Genomic DNA, 23508 nt, shown 5'->3' with positions numbered 1-23508 from the left:
GCATTTTCTAAAAGTCTGAAGAGATCAGATCCCAGACTCTTGAGAGATTGGTCCAACTCTAGTGACAGTACCTTAAGTGTTGGCATGTATACTTACAAGGACACATCCTAACATGTGTATGATATACAAATATGGTTTCCATAATACCACCAATGTTTTTTTTATATCAAAATGTGGTTCTCTTTAATTTTAGCAAGGCAATCAAGTCATACAAGCAAGCTGTGTGGTCAGATTACTTATAAACTTCTAAAAGAAATTTATTAACTTATGATGATTCAGATCAACCACGTCAATGGATGACAACTGATGTGCACAAACTTGAGTTCAATACAAAGTAAAGGGGGAAATGCCACTGATTACAAAATGTCATATCACATTTCTGATTCCTGTTGTTTATGAGTTAAGCACAGTCACATCTGATGTAAGTTGAATAGTAATGATAATACAAAAGGATAAGTAGACAACCTCTACTCAAGATATTCTGTTAATATATCGTACATATAAATTTTCAGTATTTCTGGCTGTTTATTTACAATCAGAATCCCTGCCAGATGATTATAGGAAAGTCAAGATGACTTTCAAGTAAGAATTTAGAGAGAGAAAGAAAAAAAAAAGCTAGAAATTACTGCAGAAAAAAAAGTTGTTGAAAGTGTTATCAGAACTGATGGAAGAGAACTATTTAGCTTTTTTTTTATCTTCCTTAATGCTTGTTATTGAATATTTTATGGTTCCAGAACCAGCCTTCTATAACAGTCTTTGGGTAAAGATCTCCTGATGGCAGCAATATTTGCAACATCTCTCTTTAGTTGTTCAATTTCATCATCATAATCTTCCATCCACTGCTGCTGTTCTACCTGCGCATCTCTGAGTCCTTTAGCACGAGCATCTAAATCAGCATTTTGAAGATCTCTTTCTGCTACAGCCAACTTTCTTTCTAATTCAGAAAGCATAGAAGGATCAACACTATCCAGATCTTCTGCAAAAAAAAAAATAATAATAAATAAATATAATAATACAATAAATTAATAAAATTATCAATAATAATAACTTATGCTGATATTGAATAATAAAAGTGATTTGGGAGTTTAAAACAACCTTCAATATCTGATTTTAAGATTTTTCAGTAAAGTTTCAAATACAGCTACCCTCACTATGCTAAAGTTAGGGATCAAAGAAGTTTTGTATTATAATAGAAAGTTTGCTCTGGCGAATACTATAGTGCTATGGCCTGAATGTATTATCAGTAAAGCTTCACTGTGTGGCAAGGATAAAATCACTACACCACACTAATCTTATACATATTCCTAAACAATATCTGTCTTAAATGATCTTCTAAATGGTAAAAGCTATAACCACCAAACTAGTCAAGTTTCTTCCAGCAGCCCAACCTAAAGCACTATATAATTTTTAATTTCCTTTGGCTCCTCTAGGTGTTACCACTCCAAGAGGTGATTGATCATAACATTAAACAGCAACTGAAATGAAAAGTTCGCTTTAAATGAATTTAAAAAGAGCTTTCCTATTTTATGAAATCATATTTTTAATTTCAAATATTTTTGAAAAGAGAATGCCTAACATAAAAATAAAATGAACACTACATGAAAAACTTCTTTATATGTTGTATTGTGTACTGCCTATTACTTGTCTGTTTTTTTTAAATTTTTTTAAGATAATAGGCAGTACACAATGCAACACATAAAGAAGTTTTTCATGTAGTCTTCATTTTATTTTTATGGGGTAGTTCTCATATGTGGTCCTCTTATGCATCAACTTATTTTTATTTTTTTTTTTATAGACCTCGGCAAACAAGCATTCTTCGATTAACATCTGGGTCCATATCAATTACTTGCTTCTTAAGCGATTCTAAAATGTGGAATATTCCATCCAATTCTTTGATTGTTATCACCTTTGGAACCTCATCTTCACATTCCATTTGTTCATTGTCTTCATATGCGCATTGGTGTTCAATTTCGAGAAGATCATTGTCAACGAAATCTTTTAAATTTGAATCCAATAATATTTTAACATCTTCTGCATCATCCGTGTGGTTAGCCTAGTGGCTTTGCACTTCGCAGCCATATGCCTGGGAAAGGAGTGTCCTAAGTTCGATTCCCGTCAACGACATGAGGAGCTTAAGGATCTTCCTCAGCCATAGCCAAGTTAGCCGGTCTTGGGCATGGACAGCAGGGTTTTTTCCGCCAGTTTATCTGGGGTTTTTCATTCTGCAAAGCAGGCAAACCGGCCCCGTGAACTGCAGGGTTTTTTCCGCCAGTTTATCTGGGGTTTTTCATTCTGCAAAACAGGCAAACCGGCCCCATGAACTGCAGGGTTTTTTCTGCCAGTTTATCTGGGGTTTTTCATTCTGCAAAGCAGGCAAACTGGCCCCGTGAACACATGCTTTGACAGACATGGGATACCACTGGGAATAAGGAGCAACCAACCTATTCCGTGGGATTATCGGTTACGGAAGCTTACACGGTAAAATGTGTACGCTTGTGCGAAAGCATAACATACGATGACATCTGCACCAACACGATCAAAACCAAGGGGTCTTCACCAATTGAAAAGATTTCTTCAACCATGTTGTTCACAGGATTTTGAAAACCACCTAAGTCATTAGCGTATTCTGGCAAAAGGTTTTTTCCAAACAGCTCTTATGCAGCCAGAAGACACATGCTCCCACAAGTCATGAATTCAATTGAGTGTTTAATGTTAAAATTTTTCCAAAATTCATGGAGCCTAATCGCCTTTTCTCCAGTTGTTGTTTCTACTGCCTTTGAGAATGTCTTTTTAGGAAAATAGGCTTTGAAAGTTGCAATGATGCCCATGTCCATGGGATGTAGCAATGATGTCGTATTTGGTGGAAAAAATAAAACTTTCATGTTCTCACACAGATCATTAAGAGAGTTTAGGTGACCAAGTGCATTATCATCAACGTTATCATGCTCATGATTTTCTTTCTCTTGGCCAGGAAACATCCTCGAGGCTTACATGTTTTTGTGTAGTAAATTTAAAGGCACATTAATTAAAATTCTTGCTGCATATATCAAGGGATTGTCACAATTAATTTCGCTGCATTAAGCAAAACTGTGTTAAGCAAGGGATACCTGTATATGGAATTTGATATATGCTAGTAAACAACAATGGAGAAATTTTATCTTTAGGAGAGTGGCAAAAGCAAGCTGATTTCAACTTGCTCTTCACCAATGTTCTCTTGAACATTTTATTATTTATGCAAGAGAACCTTAATGAAGTCTGTAAACTTATCACCACTAGACACATTATGAAAAATTATGGATCCAACTACCATGTTAGAGTAAAACTTTAGTTTAATATAAACCAAAATATGCACTCCAAAATTTGGAGTCATTGACCCCTCAAAAAACAGAGCTATAACAATTTGCTCTAATGAACAAGCTCTTAAACAAAAATTAAAAATTATTAGCAATACATTTATAAATAATGGATATAGCAAAAATACTATTAATAAAATTCTTCATAAAACTTCATCAAAAAGTAATAGATTACAGTAAAACCATAACACTCCCATACATTAAAGGGTTATCAGAAAAAATTAATAGAATCCTACATCATTATAATCTTAATGTCACTTTTAAACCACCTTTAAAATTAAAAAAAAAAAAACATATTCAACACCTTTAAGGATCCTCTCTCCCCATTGGCACACCCTTGTGTTTATTGCATCTATTGCACCTGTAACTTACCTTATATTGAGATAACTGGACGTACAATCCCTATCTGTAATAAAGAACACAAACGGCACATTAAATATAATAATTTTGGTGAAGCAGACCTCTCAGATCATGCTCTTAACATTCTACATTGAATTGATTCGAAAAGTACTTGTTCTTTGCATCATACAAAAACTTGGTATGAACAGAAATTTAAAGAAGCCTGTGAAATTTTGATTAACCACCCTAATCTGAATAATAATGAGGGCTTAAAAATCCCAAGAATTTGGATGGCACACATTCAGCCCACTTAGTTTCCAGCAAACCCTGACTTTAGGACCCTAAGCAATTTTTCATTTTTTATTGGCCACTATCCATGTCAGTTGCAATTTATATGTGTACTTATATAAGTAATTTTAATCTTTGTTTATTTATTAATCTATTATTTTCTGTACGAACATGTTACTCTCCAACTTAATTTAACTTTGTAACTTAATAGATAATAATAATAACAGGACTCTAGCTTTGATGTAGTGAGTTTTTTTCTTTTATTTTTAACACCAGTGGTCAGGCAAATAGTTTTAACAGTTGATCAGTAACTTTAGCATGCCATGTAGATTGTAGTGCAGCTTGTTTCTTTGTATATATACGTATGCTCCAGAAGATGACCTTAATGTGAAGGTCGAAACGTCGAGTGTATATTTGGTTCATATTAAACTAAAGTTTTACTCTAACATGGTAGTTGTGTCCATAATTTTTCATAATGTATTCTGATCACCGTGTAAGCATGAAAGAAAGGATTATCACTACTAGAGACCCACACTTTCCACACAATATCTACAGTACCTCTCCTTGAACAAAACTGACAAAACACTTACAACAAACTGACAAATAGATCTAGTTCTCACACCATTCCTAATTACACTCTTACTCAATTTACAGGGAGGATCCCTTGTTCTGTCCTCACTAGCCAAGTGCAGAAATATTTCCTCTGCATCAATCCTATAAAACACTGTTGAAAGTTTATTTTTCACTTGGTCAGACTATAATAAATTTAGTTTAATCCTTTATCCAAGTGTGTGCAAACAAAGTTTACGAAAGGTGGCACACCGTTTGGCAGCTCCTATAGGATTAGATGACCTTGCTAATGCTTCTGCCTTGGTATCTCCACTTGGGCCTGGCTCCCACTGAAGAGACCTCAATAAAGGTTGAAATTAGTCTGGGTAGTGGCCCTTCCCTTAATGCATAACATTATACATATCCACAAGGAGATGTGTTTTGCATTATTGGAGATACTGAGATAGGAGTGTTGGTAGCTTGCTCCACCTTTGTAAGGAGTCGCCCGGTGTTGTACCACTTTACCCCGGTCCTGAAGATACTTTCAGGTGCAAACTTTGTTTGCACACACTTGGATAAAGGATTAAACTAAATTTATTATATCCTATAAAACACTTTTAGCAACTTAAATATTTCCATCACATCTGCTATATTCTGCCCATCAACTAACTTTTGGCCAAATCAATCTGCATAGGGACCATTCCATAAACTACTCACTATCTTGGTCACTTGCCTCTGGATCCTTCTCCACTACTTCCCCATATTCAGGTGACCAGACCTGAGCACAGTAATCCAGATGTGGCCATATCAATGCCTTATAGAGAGCAATAATCTTTTGTTATTATTGCGTTCTTCAATAACCAAGTAATTCTATGAGCTACCTTGGCCACCCTTGATTTTGGAATGTTGGTTATTATACACCAACATCCCAAAATCCCATCAATTTCCTGGAGTACAGCTCTATTCATGTAGTACACAGCTTGTAATTTGATCCCAAAATGCATGATCTTACCCAATTTTGCATAATTGGAGAAAAACTGAATATTTCCCTTCAAACCCTCAAATCATTTTCATATTATTTATGTACAAATCAAACAGTAGCAGTCCAACTGTTAAATTATAATATTGGTTTATAATTTAATCGTTAATTAACATCGACTGTGCCATTCTAATATTCTACGTCTATTATCAACTTTGTATTTCTCTCAACCATTCCTTTGTTATTCTTTCAAATGTGCACTTTAGGCCTAACTTATTTCTACTTTACTCAGTCATAACTATAATCTGCTTAAGATAGACCTCTCTATTAATCCCTTATAATCTTCTTTATGTTTCCACTGCTAGTGAATGACCTTTGTTATTAGTCTATCCACAATTAACAGGTTACCAACTCTCACACTATGCAATTAGAAAAATTTATTTGTTTAACAACAATGCAATTCTAATTTGTATATATAGCTTGAGAATTAGAGTATGGAACAAAGGCAAGATCAAATTTAACATACACAATCTCTTATAGCTAGTCGTGGCAATTTTTTATCAAACAAGCTTGCAGGTTTGCTAATTTTTTGGGAGACAGTGCATTGGCAATAGATCAGACAAGATAGTTATCCAAACAAAACATTTTATTTTGATCTTAGTATGAAACTACAAATCACAATGTAAGAGGGAGAAAATATCTTTCTCAAACTAGTCATATATACATTAAGTGCAACATACAATTAACTTTCTCTTACATAACTTGTTTAGCCCTTTATATTGTTAACTCGTCTAAATTTAACACACAGTTATTCCTTATGTGCTTATATCCTATACAAAATTTACATTTGTTTCCTTTCATGACCATAACTGTTTACTTAACTAGGTATTAACAATTTCCTGTAAGCACTTTCATTACATACATAAATTCGAACAGTAAACTTTTAAAACATTAACAAAATTTATGCTTACTTACAGTAGCCTTTACAGATACAGTCCAGTTAACACGAACAATTATTGTTCAGGTTAACTTACCCTTGTGACCTTTTCCTGGAATATGACTGTTGACTGGACGATATGGCAATTCTTCACTCTTGCAGTTGCCAGGAAATTTAGGTGGATTTCTCCATCGGAAACAGGAAATGAACTGACGATATCTTCCGCTATGCCCATGGATAGCTGTATGCTCCAAGCACATCGTTGCAATCTGGCTGGCGTTCCATCGAAATACGGTCTCACCTTCACCACCAGAACTCCGTCCACTGAAAGGGACCGGCGCCAGAAGCCTCCAAAACTCAGGAAGGAGAGCGATAGAGTGACCAGTAAGAGTCTTCTAAATTCTCTTTTCTCTATATTTTTGAGAGCCCTCTCAAATATCTTGTCTCATTCTATGTAACCACGTAATTGTTGCCAGGATCACCTGCCGGCACAATGATGTCACATTGGCAAGCTCCATGCAAGACACTATATCGTGGGTGCACATTTTTATGTTCGCAAGATCTTGCAAACGTTTGTTCATGCACAGTCACGTTATAATCTTTGCTACTCCTCTTTCCTTAGTTTTATATACAACTTAATGAAGCTTATTTTTGTGCACCTTTACAGTAAAATTTAATATTCCTTTTCTTACAATAAATTCTATTTTATATATGCGGAAAGCTCTGTAAAATCGAAGTCGAAAAATTTTAATTACTTTTTTGTGAGAGATTTTACATAACCATATATCCTGCATGCTGTCACCTGCTTTCTCCAGGATTCTGCTCCTCCATATACTACACTTTGGTACCTGTCCATCAGTAACCCTTGTATCCATATCATCAGCATCATATTCATCTAATTTATTCCATTTTGCATAACAAAGTTCCATGTGGCATCTTGTCAAATGCTTTTGCAAAATCTAGCAGTATCGTCATGTCATTCACTTTATCCAACTCACCTGTCACTCTATTATAAAGAATAAGTAAATTATTAAGGCATAACAACCCTTCCCAAAGCTATGCAGCCCCTTCTCCCCTCCCTAGAGGCTTCCCGATCAACTGCTGCATAATCCCACTGCCACATACTCTGCCAGGTTGTGCTTGGCAAAGGAGTCCAAGTAGCAGTATGGGGGGGGAGGCATTGTCAAGGCCATGGAATGGCAAGGAGACTGGTTGCTGTCTGTAAGGATGTAATGTTCACGAGTCTATCTCTCCCCCCGCCGCCCACTGCATGTTCCTAATCCTTCCTTTCATCTAATAACAAACCAAAAATGAAATAGACAAGCAATGATGTCAACACTGTAAACATGATAAATCTACCTCAACCAGTCTATCTTCACCCACTGCATGTTCCCAATCTTTCCTTTTATCTAGTAACAAACCAAAAATGAAACAGACAATGATAGCAACACTGCAAATATGATAAATCTCCCTCAACCAGTCCATCCAAACAATTCAAATAAAACACAATATTCCAAACTTACCTGGATCCCTACCAAAAAAAATAATTTCTACATTGTAGGCCTGAATAATAATAATAATCCACTTCACAAACATCAATGGCATAAATTCCAACATAAATGACATTCATCGCACTTACAGACAACCAAACCACACCTCTTTCTCTCTCTTAACAGAAACCCAAATTACAGCTATATTAACCACAGTTCACATTCAATGCCAAAATTATACTCCTCATGATTCCCCCTCTATGTGGGGCACCTGTTCGTAGTGGAGGGGACCTCTCAGTGATGGTACTGGCCCTTTTCATTCTTCTTCTTTTTCTTTGCTTTTCTTCCCGTATTCTTTACTCTACTTCTCCTGAATCTTTTTCACTATCCTTTTTCCAGACCACCATCACTGGGATCCAACGTCCTAACACCGTGTTTGCCATGCGGTGCAACCCGTGGCCATCCGGAAAGGGGGATCCTGGTAGTCTTGCACTACTTTGGCCCCTGCTTCGGCAAGACGGGTGGTCCTGAATGGCCCAGCTAGAATCAATCGGCTACTGGGCTTGTCTGCAAGGGTCAACGGTGTTGCAGTAAGTCTCTCACCCTATGGTCCGGTGTCGGGATTCTAGATCTGCGGCAGTGCCGGTATAGCATAAAGGGTAGCCCTGGCATTCCACTGCTGAGTGCAGTCTTTGCTTGCTGGGTAGTGGGCGTCCATATGTGGCTCCGTGGTGGGTGGGGAGCTCTGGTGCTGAATTAAAAATTCCTTAAATATGAATTCTTCATCCTCAATTTATTAGGTTAAATCTGACCAATTACGTATTACCATGGGCCTTGATCTTGTATATTTGTATCACTCTGCTGTAATTTTGTTAATATGTAAATACCATGATGCTAAACTTAAATTTTATGCATCAGTGCTGTATAATAATTCCTTTCTGACTCTTTAAGTATTAGTATAATAATGTTTGTTGTAATCTTACTAGATGTAGACACTGCTTTCCTTGACTTGTTTTGTATATACATATGTTAACCTATAGTTATCTATTTATATACTGTTGAAACCTCTGCAGTAATTTTGTTTATATGTAGATACTGCTTCACTTAACATACATTTTGTGTATGCATCTTATTTACTACTTTATTTTTCAAATAATCATGTAGTGCTGTAGGACATCTTTCCTATTTGTGTACTTTCTAGTAATTCTGTTTATATGTATTCTAAATTCTGTTTCTACTGCATTGCTAAATTTAATTTTCATCCATGCATATTGTATAATAATCCCTTTTTGCCTATTTTTGTGCTGCTATAAAGGCATCTGTTATAATTTTACGTATATGTAGATACAGCATTCCTTGGCTTAGTGTTTCATATATTATGTATTAACTTATATTGTTAACTATTTTTGCACTACTGTAATAACCTCTGACCTTGTGTGTTGCTGTGCCCTCTGCAACAGTTCTGTTTACTTAGAGATGCTGCTTTGTGAAACTAGATTCTTGTACAGACATATTGTTTACAATTCTGTAAATGCTAATGTTGTAACCTTTAGTATGGCACAGTATGACCTTTGTAGTTTTTGTGCCAAATAAACTATAAACCAACCAACCAACCTCATGATTCATTTTGCCACAAAGATGGCACTTGTGCCAGACACCTGAACCTGAATTACAGCAATGAGTGCCAGAGAATGCCAAATTTAGAATCCCCTGCTTTTGACCTACTCTGGCTGAAGGTTTTCTTGCTCCAATTAGTAACATTCATCTGCGACATTTACCAGTCCCCAAATTCTAAAACTCACAAACACCTCTTCATCTTCCTCTCCATGAAATTTGACCACCTACAATCTAGCAGCCTAAACAGTGAGGTCATTGTCCTAGGTGACCTGAATGCCCACAACTCCAACTGACTCCCCTTCTCCAACATTACAGATCAAGCCGGACGTGATGTGGAGTTTTTGGTATAAGCAACAATGTAATGTAAATTGTGGCGCTACCTATCCCAATTTCAGATAATCCCCTCCACTCTCCCAATACCCTTTATCTTTTTTTAACACCTTTCAGACACATTGTAGAAGTTACCGCTCTCTCTACAACTCACACAACAATGCAAGTTTCCAGTCTCACAGAATGCCCCTCCTCTGACAACACCCAGTCTCATGTCCTCTGGCACTACATCAGTACAAAGTGGGATGATCTCCGGAACTACTACTCTTCTTTCCCATGGCACCACTATTGTTTCTGCTCGTCTGACCCAGACATCTGCAGTGAGTCACAGAAATCATTCTCAGTGGCATGAAGGCATTCATCCTTCATTCCATCAAATTCTTCATAAATCAAGAATTTCATCATCCTGCACAGATGATGAAGGCAAATCACCTCCTGCTATACCAGCAACTGAGCACCACATGGCTCCTGTAGCCTTTCAGTAGAAAGACATCTGAAGAATATTAAACAACCTCAACACTACAAGGTCGTCTAGTCCTGATGGCATCTCTCCTATTGTACTCAAACATTGTGCTCCAGAGCTAACACCTGGCATCTATCCCATCTCATAAAAACTAATATATATCCAACCCATTCCAAAAAAGGGAGACAAAAGCCTACCATCTAACTACCAACCAACTGCCATCACCTCAATCCTCTCCAAAATAATGGATAATATTATCAATGATCAACTTCTTCACTACCTAGAAGCTCACCAGTTAATCAGTAACCATCAGTAGGATTCTGCCGATTTAGATCCATAGCTGATATCTTACCCTAGATCGCTCACTACTGGACATGTGCCATGAAAAGGTTCAGAGAAACTTGTGTTGTCCTTGATGTTTCCAAAGCTTTCAATCATGTTTGGAATCAAGGCCTGCTTTATAAACTGCCTCCCTTCAGTCTGCCTGCCATCCTGTGCAATGAGATAGCCAGCTTTTACTTTGGTCATTCACTGCATGTCATGGTGGATGGCACCCTCTCTTCGAGCTTTGCCACCAAGGTAGGAATACCTCAGGCCTCCGTTTTCTCGCCTACCCTCTTTCTCTTATATAGAAATGACCAATCACTCGATCACTACAAATCCTATCCATAGCTTTGCTGATGATAGCACTGTCCACTCATCCTGCTCCTTTGATAAACCAGGTAGTTCCCAGACATCCCTTACATCAAGATCATCTGCAACCAGTGCCTTAAACACTGATCTCCATACCATCCTTCAGTGGGTCAAGGATCTGAGCTCACCTTCCTCAGTAATACACACATCACCAGATAGGATGAAATCTCTCTCCTTGGACTCACATTTACCTCCAACCTCTCTTGACACAAAAGGCATCTCATAAATAGCTTCTTCAGCTTCTAAAAAACTAGGCATTCATTTCTGATCAAGAAACTATTTTACACCTAAGCTACTAACCTTAAATAACCTTAAAAAAACCTTAAATCCCAAATCCACTCATCCTTAGAATACTGTACACATATTTGGTGTAGTGCACCTAAAACCTCCTTAAAAAATTCTTAATGCTGTCCAGGAGAGCAACTCGGCTCATGGATGACCATTCCCTCGTAGGATCACTTCAGCCTCTATCTCGCAGATACAATGTTTCAATTACAAGTGTGGTCTGAAAAGTTCTCAGCCTAACAATGAAAAATCGAATTTATAATTTCAAAATTATTTCTATTTTTCAACACAATCTTCCTTAAGACTAATACATTTATTTCAGCGATGCTCCAGCACCATTATCTCATCCTTGTAGTGGTTCTCAGTAAGATCTGCAAAATACCCCTCTACAGCTGCAATCACCTCTTGATTCGAATTAAAACACTGACCAGCGAGGAAGAATTTTAGTTTTGGGAAGAGATAGAAGTCAGAGGGAACCAAATCTGTGGAATAGGTTGGATGTTCCAACAATTCATAATGTAGATCCCATAATTTTCCCATTGCCAAAACACCTTTGTGGGCAGGTGCATTGTTTTGATGAAAGATGAGTTTTTTTTCCTCTGCAAACCAGGTCTTTTCTCACGAATTTTTTCGTCTAGTCTGGTTAAAAGATCGGAATAATATCCCTGGTTATTGTTTTACCCTTTTCAAGATAATTAATAAACAAAATGCCTTTAGCATCCCAAAACACTGATGCTATGACCTTTACTGCTGATATAACCGACTATGTCTTTTTTGACGTTGAACAACCGGCTTCTGTCCGCTGTTTTGACTGCTGATTGAATTCTGGTGTGTAATGGTGAATCCAAATCTCATCCATAGTAAAAACTTGATGCACAAAATCAGTTTTATTCTTGTCAAAATGCTCCAAGCACTGTTCAAAGATATTCATGCGAGTGCGTTTTTGATCTGCTTGTGAGCAAGCATGCTGCCCATCTTGCGCAAAGGTTTTTCACATGCAATTCTTCATGCAAAATATATCCTACATGTTCTTTTGAAATGCCTATAGTCTCAGCAATTTCATGCACTTTAACTCGCTGGTCATCCAATACCATATTGTGCACTTAATCATGATTTGTGGTGTTGTTACACTTTTTGGACGTCTTTACATGGATCATCTTCAAGGCTGGTATGGCCACATTTAAACTTGGCAGCCCATTTCTTAATTGTCAAAAACGAAGGAGAAGAGTACCCATAAACTTTGAATGAATTTCTTTTGCCATTAAATCTTCTTTTAGAAAGAATTTTATAACCACACGATACTCAATTTTATCCATTTCAAGGGATACAGACAACACTTTTGCATCAGACAGCTGTATAAAACAAACTACTTGATAGAATGACTTGCAATTTCACATGCTTATGACAGATGTACCAACTTAGAAAAAAAAATCTTGCTGATAGTGTCATCATCTATGATCAAGGCCAAGAACTTCTCAGACCACTCTCGTATGTCTCTTCTACAGAGTACCTGTAGAAGAGACACAGGCACTTTAATTGTCATTGTTCTAGTGAATTGGCAAACATCATTCCTCCACTTACTGTTAGGCCCATTAAAACAAGAGCAGCTGCTGTCTAAACTCCCCTTACAGTACAACTACAAACTCGTCAAACCTGCTTCTCCTCTTTCTCATTTATTCCATCTACTGCTGTCATCTGGAACAGACATTTCAACCTACAGCTCTTTAAGAAGAATGTCAATAGGATTCTTCTTTCTCACTCCTCATCTACACCTTAAGGCAATCATGTGCTATAGTTTCATGTACCACTCCTGTGGGATGCTTCTTTTTGGCACTGGTCTCTTTCCTCTGGATTAAAAAGACGCAGAAATTTGCAATGCAACAATGAGATTGAGCAAAAAAAATTGATTTTTCAAATTTTTGATTCATTTAAACTATTATTTAATAAGCAAGTAGGCAATTTTATGAGATTAAATCTCAAAAACAGATTTGACTTGTTAATGGAAAATGAGAAGACAGAATACTTTACCTAATGCACCTAATATGTCTTCCAAGTTATCCAAAGCATTTTTTGCCATTTTAGAGGCATGTAGGGCTTTACTTTCAGCTTGATTTGCTATCTCCAGTGTCTTGGAAATGGAAAAAGAGAAAGAAATTCCAAATTATTTAAATTCATAACATTTACAATTTCTCGTTATATGAATCAAACTAAAATTGTTGCTTGTTTACTGCAAAAGTAGCATACTTGAATCTCATATAAAGGCAAAAATGTTTGTAAAAGGTTATTCTGGATAAGTTTGTATAGCTCCTTATATTTAAAGACTTATATTAAAAATAAAAAAAATCGAAATCATAACATGATGAAAACTGAAAGCCATGCAGAGAAACTTAGTGAAGGAAAAATTGCAACAGATGAGATCATAACTGATCTCATCTGTATTCCGCAAGCCTTTCAGGAGGATGGTTGTAATGGAATATTTATGTGAATGAACATGCATCACTTCCTTTATATGTTTTATCCAATTAAAAGGGTGGTACATCAACTTTCTAAAATGTCTTAATTATAGGAAATTAATTGTAGCAATATACTTTCCTGTCTTCATGTGATTATTAACTTGTATCAGTTTATACACATTGCAAGAATTGAGATCAATTCTTGTACTTCAAGCATGAAGTGATGTGATCTGTGTACTAAAAAATAATGACAAAAAAATTCATTTAATATATATATATATATACACACACACACTTTGGTTGGAAAGACCTAGGTTTAAATCTTGTCTGGGATGTGAAGGACCTTTATCTGGGCTTTTCAACTGGAGGTGAGTGGTAAACCCATCTCGAGTTGGTACAGTGTTACCTCCTGGAACTTGGGGTTTTCATTCAGCAAAACAGGAAAACTAGCTAGAAGAACACATGCATTGTCAGTTATAGCACACTATGTAGATAGGATTAGCTGCCCAATCAGTGCATTAATTAGGTTTCGAAGAAGCCAATTTACTTGACCATAACAGGTCACTGAGACCAACATGTAAGAGAAAATGGGATGGGATATATATGAGGGTTGCTTGAAAAGTTTAGTAAAAAAATAAGTTAAACATATTTTTTTGGAAAAAATCACCTTTATTTCTCAACATAGTCTCCATCGAGGTCTACACATCTGGTCCAGCAAGTTTCCAATTTTTTCATCCTATCTAAAAAGTAGGATTTATCAAATTGTGCAAAATAGTCATCGAAAGTCTTGATGACATCCTCGTTCAAAGAAAATTTTTTCCCACAAAGCCAAATTTTTAAGATTGGGAAAAAGAAGAAGTCACATGAGGCCAAGTCCAGAGAATATGGTGGATGTAAAACCAATTTGAACCTCAATTCGTGCAATTTTGCATTGCAACAGGTGATGTGTTGGATGATGCATTTCTTGATGAATGAGCACTTTTCTGTGTGCCAATCTTGGCCATTTTTTCTTCAGTTCTTACCATTTTTTTCTTCAGTTCTTCTAGCTGTTATTGTCTTACCATTTTCCAAATAGTTTATCATGATAATTCCTTGGGAATCCCAAAAAAACAGTGGCCATCACCTTCTCAGTTGACAAAACGGTCTTAGTTTATTTCAGTGCTCTTTCACCGGGCACTGTCCATTGTTTTGACTGCTGCTTGGACTCAAGTGTGTAGTGGTGGATCCAAGTTTCATCTACAGTCACGAATTGATTCAAAAAATTCTGTGAATTGCAATTAAACATCACCAAACACTATGTTGAAATGTCTTTTCACATGCATTTTTGGTTGACAGTCAACAATCGCGGCACCCTCTCAGCAATCTGATGCAATTTCACTCGGCAGTCTTCCATAACAATAACATTGATTTTGTCAATCATTTCCTTCGTAACGACCTCAGTCGGGTGTCTGGAGCACACTTCATCTTTGATGGACTTATGACCACGTTTAAACTCATTTATCCAAAAATAAATACTCTTTAATGTTAGTGCAGAGTCCTCATGAACTGCATGTAACTCGGCTTTGATCTGCACAGCCATCCACTTCTTCAAATAAAACGTTTTTCTTCATTTTTATGAAAAATGCGAACACGGTCATTTTAAATGTTTGCTGAGAACTATGCGTTGCACGTGGTGGCTAAAATTTTATCACGGGTCATGAAAAAGATGATACGTTCTGACACTAGTATGAATGAATGAATTGTGTCCACCATCTATTGGAAATTTACAAACTTTTGAAACAACTCTCATATATATATATATATATATATATATCTTATATAAGCTAATGGATTACATTTGAATGGGTTTAGTATTGGGCATTTAGAAAGGCTACTGTTTTCTGAGAAGGCACAGAGTCAAGAAGTTAATTAGCAAATGAATTTGTGCTATCCTGTTCCACAGGATAGCACAAATCAACAGATTGTACAGCAGGAGGATGCTGGATATGAGGTTGAAGATGTGGTTGCAGCAGCAGAAGGTGATGGAATTCATAAAGGTAAAGATGAGACAGGTAAGAATGAAAATCACAGTCAGGATCAGGGAAACGGGAGTGGTCAAACCAAAGAGAGAGGTGTGGTATAGCAGCCAGAATAGAGAATGTTGCCGTTGGTAGGATGGCCTCAAACACACAGCAATTGTTATGTTTATACACAAATGTAAGGAGTATTTGAAACAAAAGAGCTGAGTTTGTGGCATTGATTGAAATGGTATGCCCAAAAGTAATTGGAATAAGCGAAATTTAGTTGTCTGAGGAGGATGTGATGTCGGGAATAGAATTAGAATGATATATAATTTTCTGGAAGGATCGAGATGTGAAAAGAGGGGGGAGTGCTGTTAATGACTACAGAGGAATTGTGTCTGCAAGGAGTGGAAGCTGATGGTGCATGCACAGATTTTGATTCTGTTTGGTGCAAAGTTGAAATAAACAGGTTAGTATATCTGATAGGATGCTGTTATAGGCCAGGGAATGCAGAGAATACTGATTGCGAAATATTTAGGCAAATTAGCTGGGCATGTAAAAAGAAGGTGATCCTAATGGGAGACTTTAATTACAGGAATGCAGACTGGAAGGAGGAGGTAGTGTATGAGAACAAAAAGAGCGAGTTTGTGGAATTTCTGTGAGATAAGTATCTTAAGCAGCACATGATCGAAGCAACTAGAGGCTTTAATGTTTTGGATTTGCTGATAACTTCAGCAAGATGTTGTTGTTAATGAGATGTTGACATTGCCACCAATTGGTGAGAGAGTGATCATGAGGTACTTGTTTGGGAAGTGAAACAAGAAAAGGTCACTGCCAAAAATGGATACATGTGGAAGCATAAAGCAGGTGATTATAGGAAGCTCTATAGCAGGCCTGCACAACTTGATTGTCTTTGAGGGCCAAACCCAACTTGGACCACCTGACCAAGGGCCAGATCACTTTGGACCTTGAATCTTAGACTAGTCCACTGCAGCTAAACGTAAGTAAATTTGTTAGTAGGTCTACAGTAAATACTAATTAATATGCATATTTACATTTTTAAGAGAATTACAATTAAAATTATAATCAAAATTATTTACAGATAAATATAGTTGCAAAATTTCTCAATAAAAACCACTTAAACATAAACACAAAGGTTTACTAATAATTTCATCATAAGTGAGAATATCTCACTTATTCTCAGTGAAATATCAGTGAGTGAATGTCACATTGTGACATTCAGAATATCACGATGTAACACATTGCATTTCTTTGTTGCCACTATTTTATGAAAGTTTGGTGTCATGTTTGAAGTGGCCTTTCTTAATATGGTCTCTAAACTGATATCACTTAAAGATAAACACTGTTTGGTTTTGTTCAAGTTCATGACCGAAAATGTTTGTTCACAAGTATATGTGCTCCCAAACATACAAAATACTTGGTAAGCAATATCCAACAAACTTTTAAATTTATCCTGATCCAGAATAGAATAAAACTCTTGTAAAGTACTCTCCCTATGCTTGACGCGATAGTGTTCAGAACACTGGAGATCAATAACTTCCATCTGGAGTTCGACAGGTAGATTTCCTGCTTCGACAGAAAATGGATCCTCAATCACTTTTATGCAGACTTCGTTTTCATTGCTCAATGGCATTCTTTTCTGAAACTCCTTACTTAGAAGTGATATGTGCCTCTTATATTTTCCACCCACCATTGAATGATATTCTGATGGAATTCTGTCGACAAGTTAAGAAATGTGACATACCTCCCTTAGCAAGTTGATTTTCAAACAAACTTAATTTCATTTTGAATGCCTTTATAAGAGACATTAACTGAAAAACAAACTTATTTTTTCCTTGAAGCTGTAAGTTAAGGTCATTCAAAGTGACTCAAAATGTCACACAAGAAAAATAAATCTTGATTCCATTCTTCATCCATTATTTCTGGGAATTTTTCCATATCTTCTTGAGATTCCCAAAATTCAACTAGTTCATTTTTTAGAGCGACAAAGCGTGACAAAACTTTACCACGGCTCAACCAACGCGTACATCAGTGTGGTATGGTAGATCCTCGTACTCAGCATCATTTTCTTCTAGAAACGCTTGAAACATTCTGTGTTTCAAACCCCGAGCACGAATATAGTTGACCAGAACAAATACTACTTTAATCACATGATCAAACTGCAAAATCTTTGAACATAACACCTGCTGATGAATTAGGCAATGAAATTTTGTCAATGGTTTACCTGCATACTGTTCAATAAATGTTACAGCACCAACATTTTTTCCACACATAGATGGGGAACCATCAGTGCAAACTGCTACTAAATTCTTGACATTTAAGGATAGTTTTCAGTTACACGCATCTTTACATTTTCTGCGATCTCTCTTCCTTTCATTGAACACAAACCAGCAGGCTCCTCTGTCACCTCAAAATTCTTATTAATGCTTCTTAGATATATTAAAAGCTGTGCAGTATCTTTCACGTCAGTACTTTCATCCATAGCAAGCAAACAATAGACAAATTCTAGCCGATTTTTGCAGGTTATCTTTAAGATCCTCGGCAATATCAGCCACCCTGCGCTGAACAGTCATACAGGACAAACTAATATTTTCAAAATTATTTTTCTTATCAGGACACAATTCGGAAATGGCAATCATCAGACATTTTTTATCAACTCTCCCTCAGTAAATGATTTGCCAGCACAAACTATTTCCTGTGATATTTTTAAGCTTACCTTTGTGGCATCTTCATTTGCAGATGTCACTTTTTTAAAGGCTTGTTGCTCACCGCTAAGAACTTTCATTCAAATACTAGTGGTAGTGGCAGACAGTAGATGGCGTTGGTGGATGATTGAGAGTTGTAGAGTAGGTGCCCTCCCTCGATGAGTCTTTGGAGGTGTCACGTAATAATAATAGTAATAAGGTGATGAGTGTGTTAGACTTTGCAAAAGCATTTGATAGATTACTACATGATAAATTGATGTACAAGCTGCAGAGGATGGGAATAGACAGTATATTGGTTAGATGGATCAGAGATTGGCTCTCCGAATGATACCAGCAAGTTGTGTATGATGGAGCAGTGTCTCAAAAAAGAAGGGTAGCCAGTGGCATGCTCCAGGGTTCTGTTCTTGGGCCCCTGCTGTTTAACTTGTTTGTAAACGTTATATCATGTGGACTAACCTGGAATCTTTAATTATTTGCTGATGATGCAAAGTTGGGAAGAATTATAAGTAGCACTGCTGAATCCCTTCAGGAAGATTTGAATATACTTTTTACTTGGACAAAAAGGATGGGGTTGTAGTTTTAATATCAATAAGTGTAAGGTGTTGCATTTTGGAATGCAGAGATATAAGGCTGCATACTATATTGATGGTGCCGTACTGCAAGAAGTGGATGAGATTAGAGATTTGGGAGTAATGGTTGACAGTAGACTGAAGTTTAGAGGGCATATTGCTAGGGATGCAAAGGTTGCACATCATAGTACTGCTCTGATAAGAAGTACGCTAACATGCAAGAATAAGGAAGTGGTTGTGCCACTGTGTAAGGCACTGGTCAGACCACACTTGGACTATTGCTCAGATCTGGTCACCTAGTTTTCAATGTAATGTGGAGACATTGGAGAAGGTCCAGATGCGAGTGACTAAGACAATATCGGGACTTTGCAATGCTGGCTATGGAGAGAGGTTGAAGAGATGTGGATTGCAGAGTTTGGTGGATGAAGAGTATAATAGAGACGTTTAAGATAGTGAGAGGATTTTATCAGATTAATCGAGAGGGATTATAAAAAGAGTAGAAGATGAGAAGGGAAGAACCAGAGGTCATTCCTGGAAGTTATGTAAAAGTGTGGTGAAGAAGGGTGCGAGGAGTAGATTTTTTACATGGAGAATTGTCAGTGAATTGAATGCATTACTAGAATGTGTTGTTAATACAAGAAGTGTTAAGGATGTTAAGATTCTATATGATAAATATGTTGTTAGTTGAATGAACCACCACAATGAGTCTGTCGACTCCATGGATGGTGTAATAATAACAAGAAGAAAAAACACTTTCGCATTTTCTGTTTACAACTAAATATCTTGTAACAACTGCAATGCCAACAGAAAAAAAAAAAAAAACTTGTATTCAGGTAATAGTGGTCATAGTAACTATAAATTAAAGATGCCAGGAAATTATATCCTTGGTTCTTTATCCAAGTGTAAGCAAACAAAGTTTGAATTTGCATGTGAAGTATCTTCATGACTGGGCTACTTGTATATAGAGGCTAATGACCTCACATCAATTGTCTTAGTATCCCATAATGTAAAAGCGCGCACACACACCCCTTTCAGACATGTATGATGCTATGCATTAATGGGAAGGGCAACTATCCAAAACTTTGTAAAGGTTTCTCCAAAAATTAGGTAATTCTTCAGATCACTCTAACCTCAATGAGTAACATGAAGGATCTTATAACTCATTATGCTCCATTAATCTCAGCAGTAGTTCTGCCAGACAAAATTTGCAGAGGCCTCAGCTCTAGGCTAAAATCCACTGCTAGGCCAACCATTAACTTCCACAAGCCGCCAGCAAGAACCACTCATCTCCCAGGGAAAGGCATCCACCAAAGGGCTGCATCATTAGAAGCCATACTTTCTTTTAGGGTTACACGGTGATCAGCACTCATATTTGTAGATTTAGGGACTCAAAAACACACGTGTTGAACAGATTATTTTATTAATTACAAATAAAATTTTATTTGTAATTAATAAAATAATCTGTTCAACACGTGTGTTTTTGAGTCCCTAAATCTACAAATATGAATTAGAAGCCATGCTATTGGTAGGCGTCTAATGGAATGCAGTGATTGAGACCTTCAACGAATTCCCCCACATCCATGGAAAAGCTGTTTAAGTGCAGGCCTTCTCCAAAAACTAGGGATATCCCTCTAACCCCAGAGAGTGACCTGAAAGACCATTAACTCCTTCTTTCGATCACTCAAAGATACTCAGAGATGTGAGAGATACACCCAGACACTGAGCATAACATGAACAGGCCTTCTCCTAAAACTGTGGAGATCCCTCTAACCCTAGAGAGTGCTCAAAGTGCTTTTGATCAAACAAATATACTCAGAGATGTGAGAGATATATCCAGACACTGAGCAGAACATGTCAGGGTGCATGTCATATGCTCATCTCCAAGGGAAAAGTATCCAACAAAGGGACCAATAAAGGCCACATCAGTAGAAGCTATACCACAGGCAAGTGGCCAATAGAATGCAGTGATTGAGATCACTTCAGATAATCCTACATCTGACATGGGTGAGCTCTGGATATTTTTTACTCTTTTTTTTTATCAATTTTATTATATATATATTTTTTTTTCGTAGTTTTAATTTATTTTTTTACTTAGTCTGGAAACCCTGCTCTAGAGACAAGCATGAAACTTTTTTCAAGCCAATTCAGGCCTCCAGTAAGCAGGGAAGTTGTCTCACACTGGGAGATGCAAGTCATCTCCCACCTAAAGACAATCGCAACATCTATGCCCATGGTGAGATTTAAACTCACAATCTGTTGGTTGGAGAGTGGGTATAATAGCCACTTGGCCAACCAGGCTGGCATTTAAACAACTGTCACTGATTTTTCAAAAAGCAAACTTATTAATAAGTTAAATAAAACACCATGTAGACATACCTTGAATGTCCTGAAAGAAATGAGACAAGCTCCACAACCTTTTGAGAAAAAATTTTTAGATAACACAAATAGCGTACGGTATTTTGATAATGTGTGCAAAGAGCTATTTGAATGTTGAACAAAAAATCTAATTGATGAAGGAATAATGTGTTTGATAAAAAGATTTAATGAAAATGAATCAGAAAATGCTAAAGCTGCCTAAGTATTTGATATATTTATCTGGCCTGAAGGTCTGAAAGATTTTGGGTAAACATTTCAAGAAATATTTTTATGATAATGAAGAAACAGTTTCAACAAATTTGGTGAAAGAGTTGTATGAATTCAAAGTTTTAGCGAAGTATTCAACTAAACAAGACCATTTTGAAAGATGATGACAGGTTTCCATTTTTCTAAGAACTGCTTGAAATTGTAGTCATTATACCAGCAAGTCATCATGTAAATGAGGTTTTTAGTCAAATGAATCTCTCTAACTTGAATGATTTACTGAAAATACACAGGAATGGCCTTCATTGAAGTATTTTGTTCCAGATAAATCAGTTGATAAGTCATATTTTGCAACCAAGAAAAAACACACTGGAGGCCATATATGAAACCCTTATGCAAATGAGTTGGGTTCTGGCATATATTTTAAACCCACATTAAAAGAAAGGTGTAATGTGTAATAAAAAATAAAGAATGTATAAAGTAGACTGATGCCATGGCAAGTAAAATTTTTTTTTGGGCCCTGTGTACATACACATGTATACAATATATATATATATATATATATATATATATATATATATATATATATATATGTACAAAAATAAAAATAAAGAAGAAATAAATTTCAAGAGCAAAAGTGATTTAACTTACTTCCTTAGCCAGAATTCCATCACGTTCACCCTGATCTTCATATCCTTTCATTCGCTTGTCTGTGTCAATAATTTGTTCTGCTAAATCTTCTGCCTGGTCTTTGAGTTTGTCTGCACGATCACGAGTTTTGCCAGCATCACCACGAATCTGATCTGAATTCTATTAAAAATAAATAAATAATATATATATATTTGATATAACTGATTTACTTGGCTGAGAGACATATTTTTTAAAAATAGGTTAAATTACTATAAGCCAAGAGATAAATAAAAATAGAAACACTGTTTTAATTAAGTAGACTGCACAACTAATTTTGTCTTCTTAGAAGACTTCTTTGGGTGCATAACAAGAGGGAACTACCAACAAACATTGCAAAACACAAAAAAAACTATACATTAAAGCATTAACATATTAACGTTCGAAGCTGTTCTGTGTACAGCTTCAAACCTGTGCAACAAAATTCACCTCGTAGGATAACTCTAAATACTTTATCAATTAGTATAATTTAAATCTGGAAAACATAAAGGTCAAATGAACAATAGTTATGCTTCACGAGCATCATTTATGTGAGAAGCACAAATTTACTCTTCGTGGCGAGATTAATCATCATTGGCAAATGCTAGAATGAGACATGGATAATTTTAATTTTAATGCGATTTTTAAATACAACCATATAATACTCACAGAATTTGAAAAAAGTAATCACTTGGAATATTATTATTTTTCCGGAGTGAACAAAAAAAGGCTGAAATAACTTATTTTACTTACTTATTTATGCACAAGTTCCAACCTCCTTCAACTATAATCATACAATCTGCAAAAGCTCTGGCAGAAAACAGGGATCATCAATAATGTTTTCCATTATAAATATGGGCAAAAAAAAGTTATAAATTATTTATAGAAAATTATATATTAAAATCGAATGCATGCGTGGTGTGTCTATAACAGTGTCTTACACATATCAGTTCACACTTCGCGCACGCAAAACAGATGAAACTCAAAATACAAAAACAGCAACTCGTGACAATGTTCAATTGGATCAGTTGACACAATAACCAATCGCAGCCACTGATTTCTGGATGCTATTGTCTCAGCACACACCCTGCCTCACCTTCTTGGTAGTTTAAAACCACTGGAATGCCAAGAATTTGATCTGCTGTGCCATCTGTACATCTGTTCAAAGAGCTCAAAGGTATCTGTGATATT

At 36.3% G+C, this 23508-nt stretch overlaps 1 protein-coding gene across 1 annotated transcript in view; it reads right to left on the bottom strand.

Annotated features, from left to right (window-relative positions):
• Positions 1 to 213: 213 nt before the first annotated feature.
• Positions 214 to 23508, bottom strand: part of LOC150092398 (laminin subunit gamma-1-like) — a 245090-nt gene continuing 221795 nt past the window's right edge. Inside the window, exons 21-23 of the mRNA XM_090415061.1 lie at positions 22303 to 22461; positions 13352 to 13451; positions 214 to 976 (exon numbers count right to left, since the gene is read on the bottom strand). Of these exons, the coding sequence (XP_090271187.1) occupies positions 723 to 976; positions 13352 to 13451; positions 22303 to 22461 (513 nt within the window). The 3' untranslated portion in view covers positions 214 to 722. The remainder of the gene's footprint in view (positions 977 to 13351; positions 13452 to 22302; positions 22462 to 23508) is intronic.

The sequence above is a fragment of the Typopeltis vanoorti genome, chromosome 26 (assembly GCF_054136105.1).
Source record: "Typopeltis vanoorti isolate ZY-2024b chromosome 26, IOZ_Tvanoo_1.0, whole genome shotgun sequence".
Lineage (NCBI taxonomy): Eukaryota > Metazoa > Arthropoda > Arachnida > Uropygi > Thelyphonidae > Typopeltis > Typopeltis vanoorti.
Note: the sequence above shows the minus strand (reverse complement) of the source record. Positions and strands in the feature narration are given on the sequence as shown.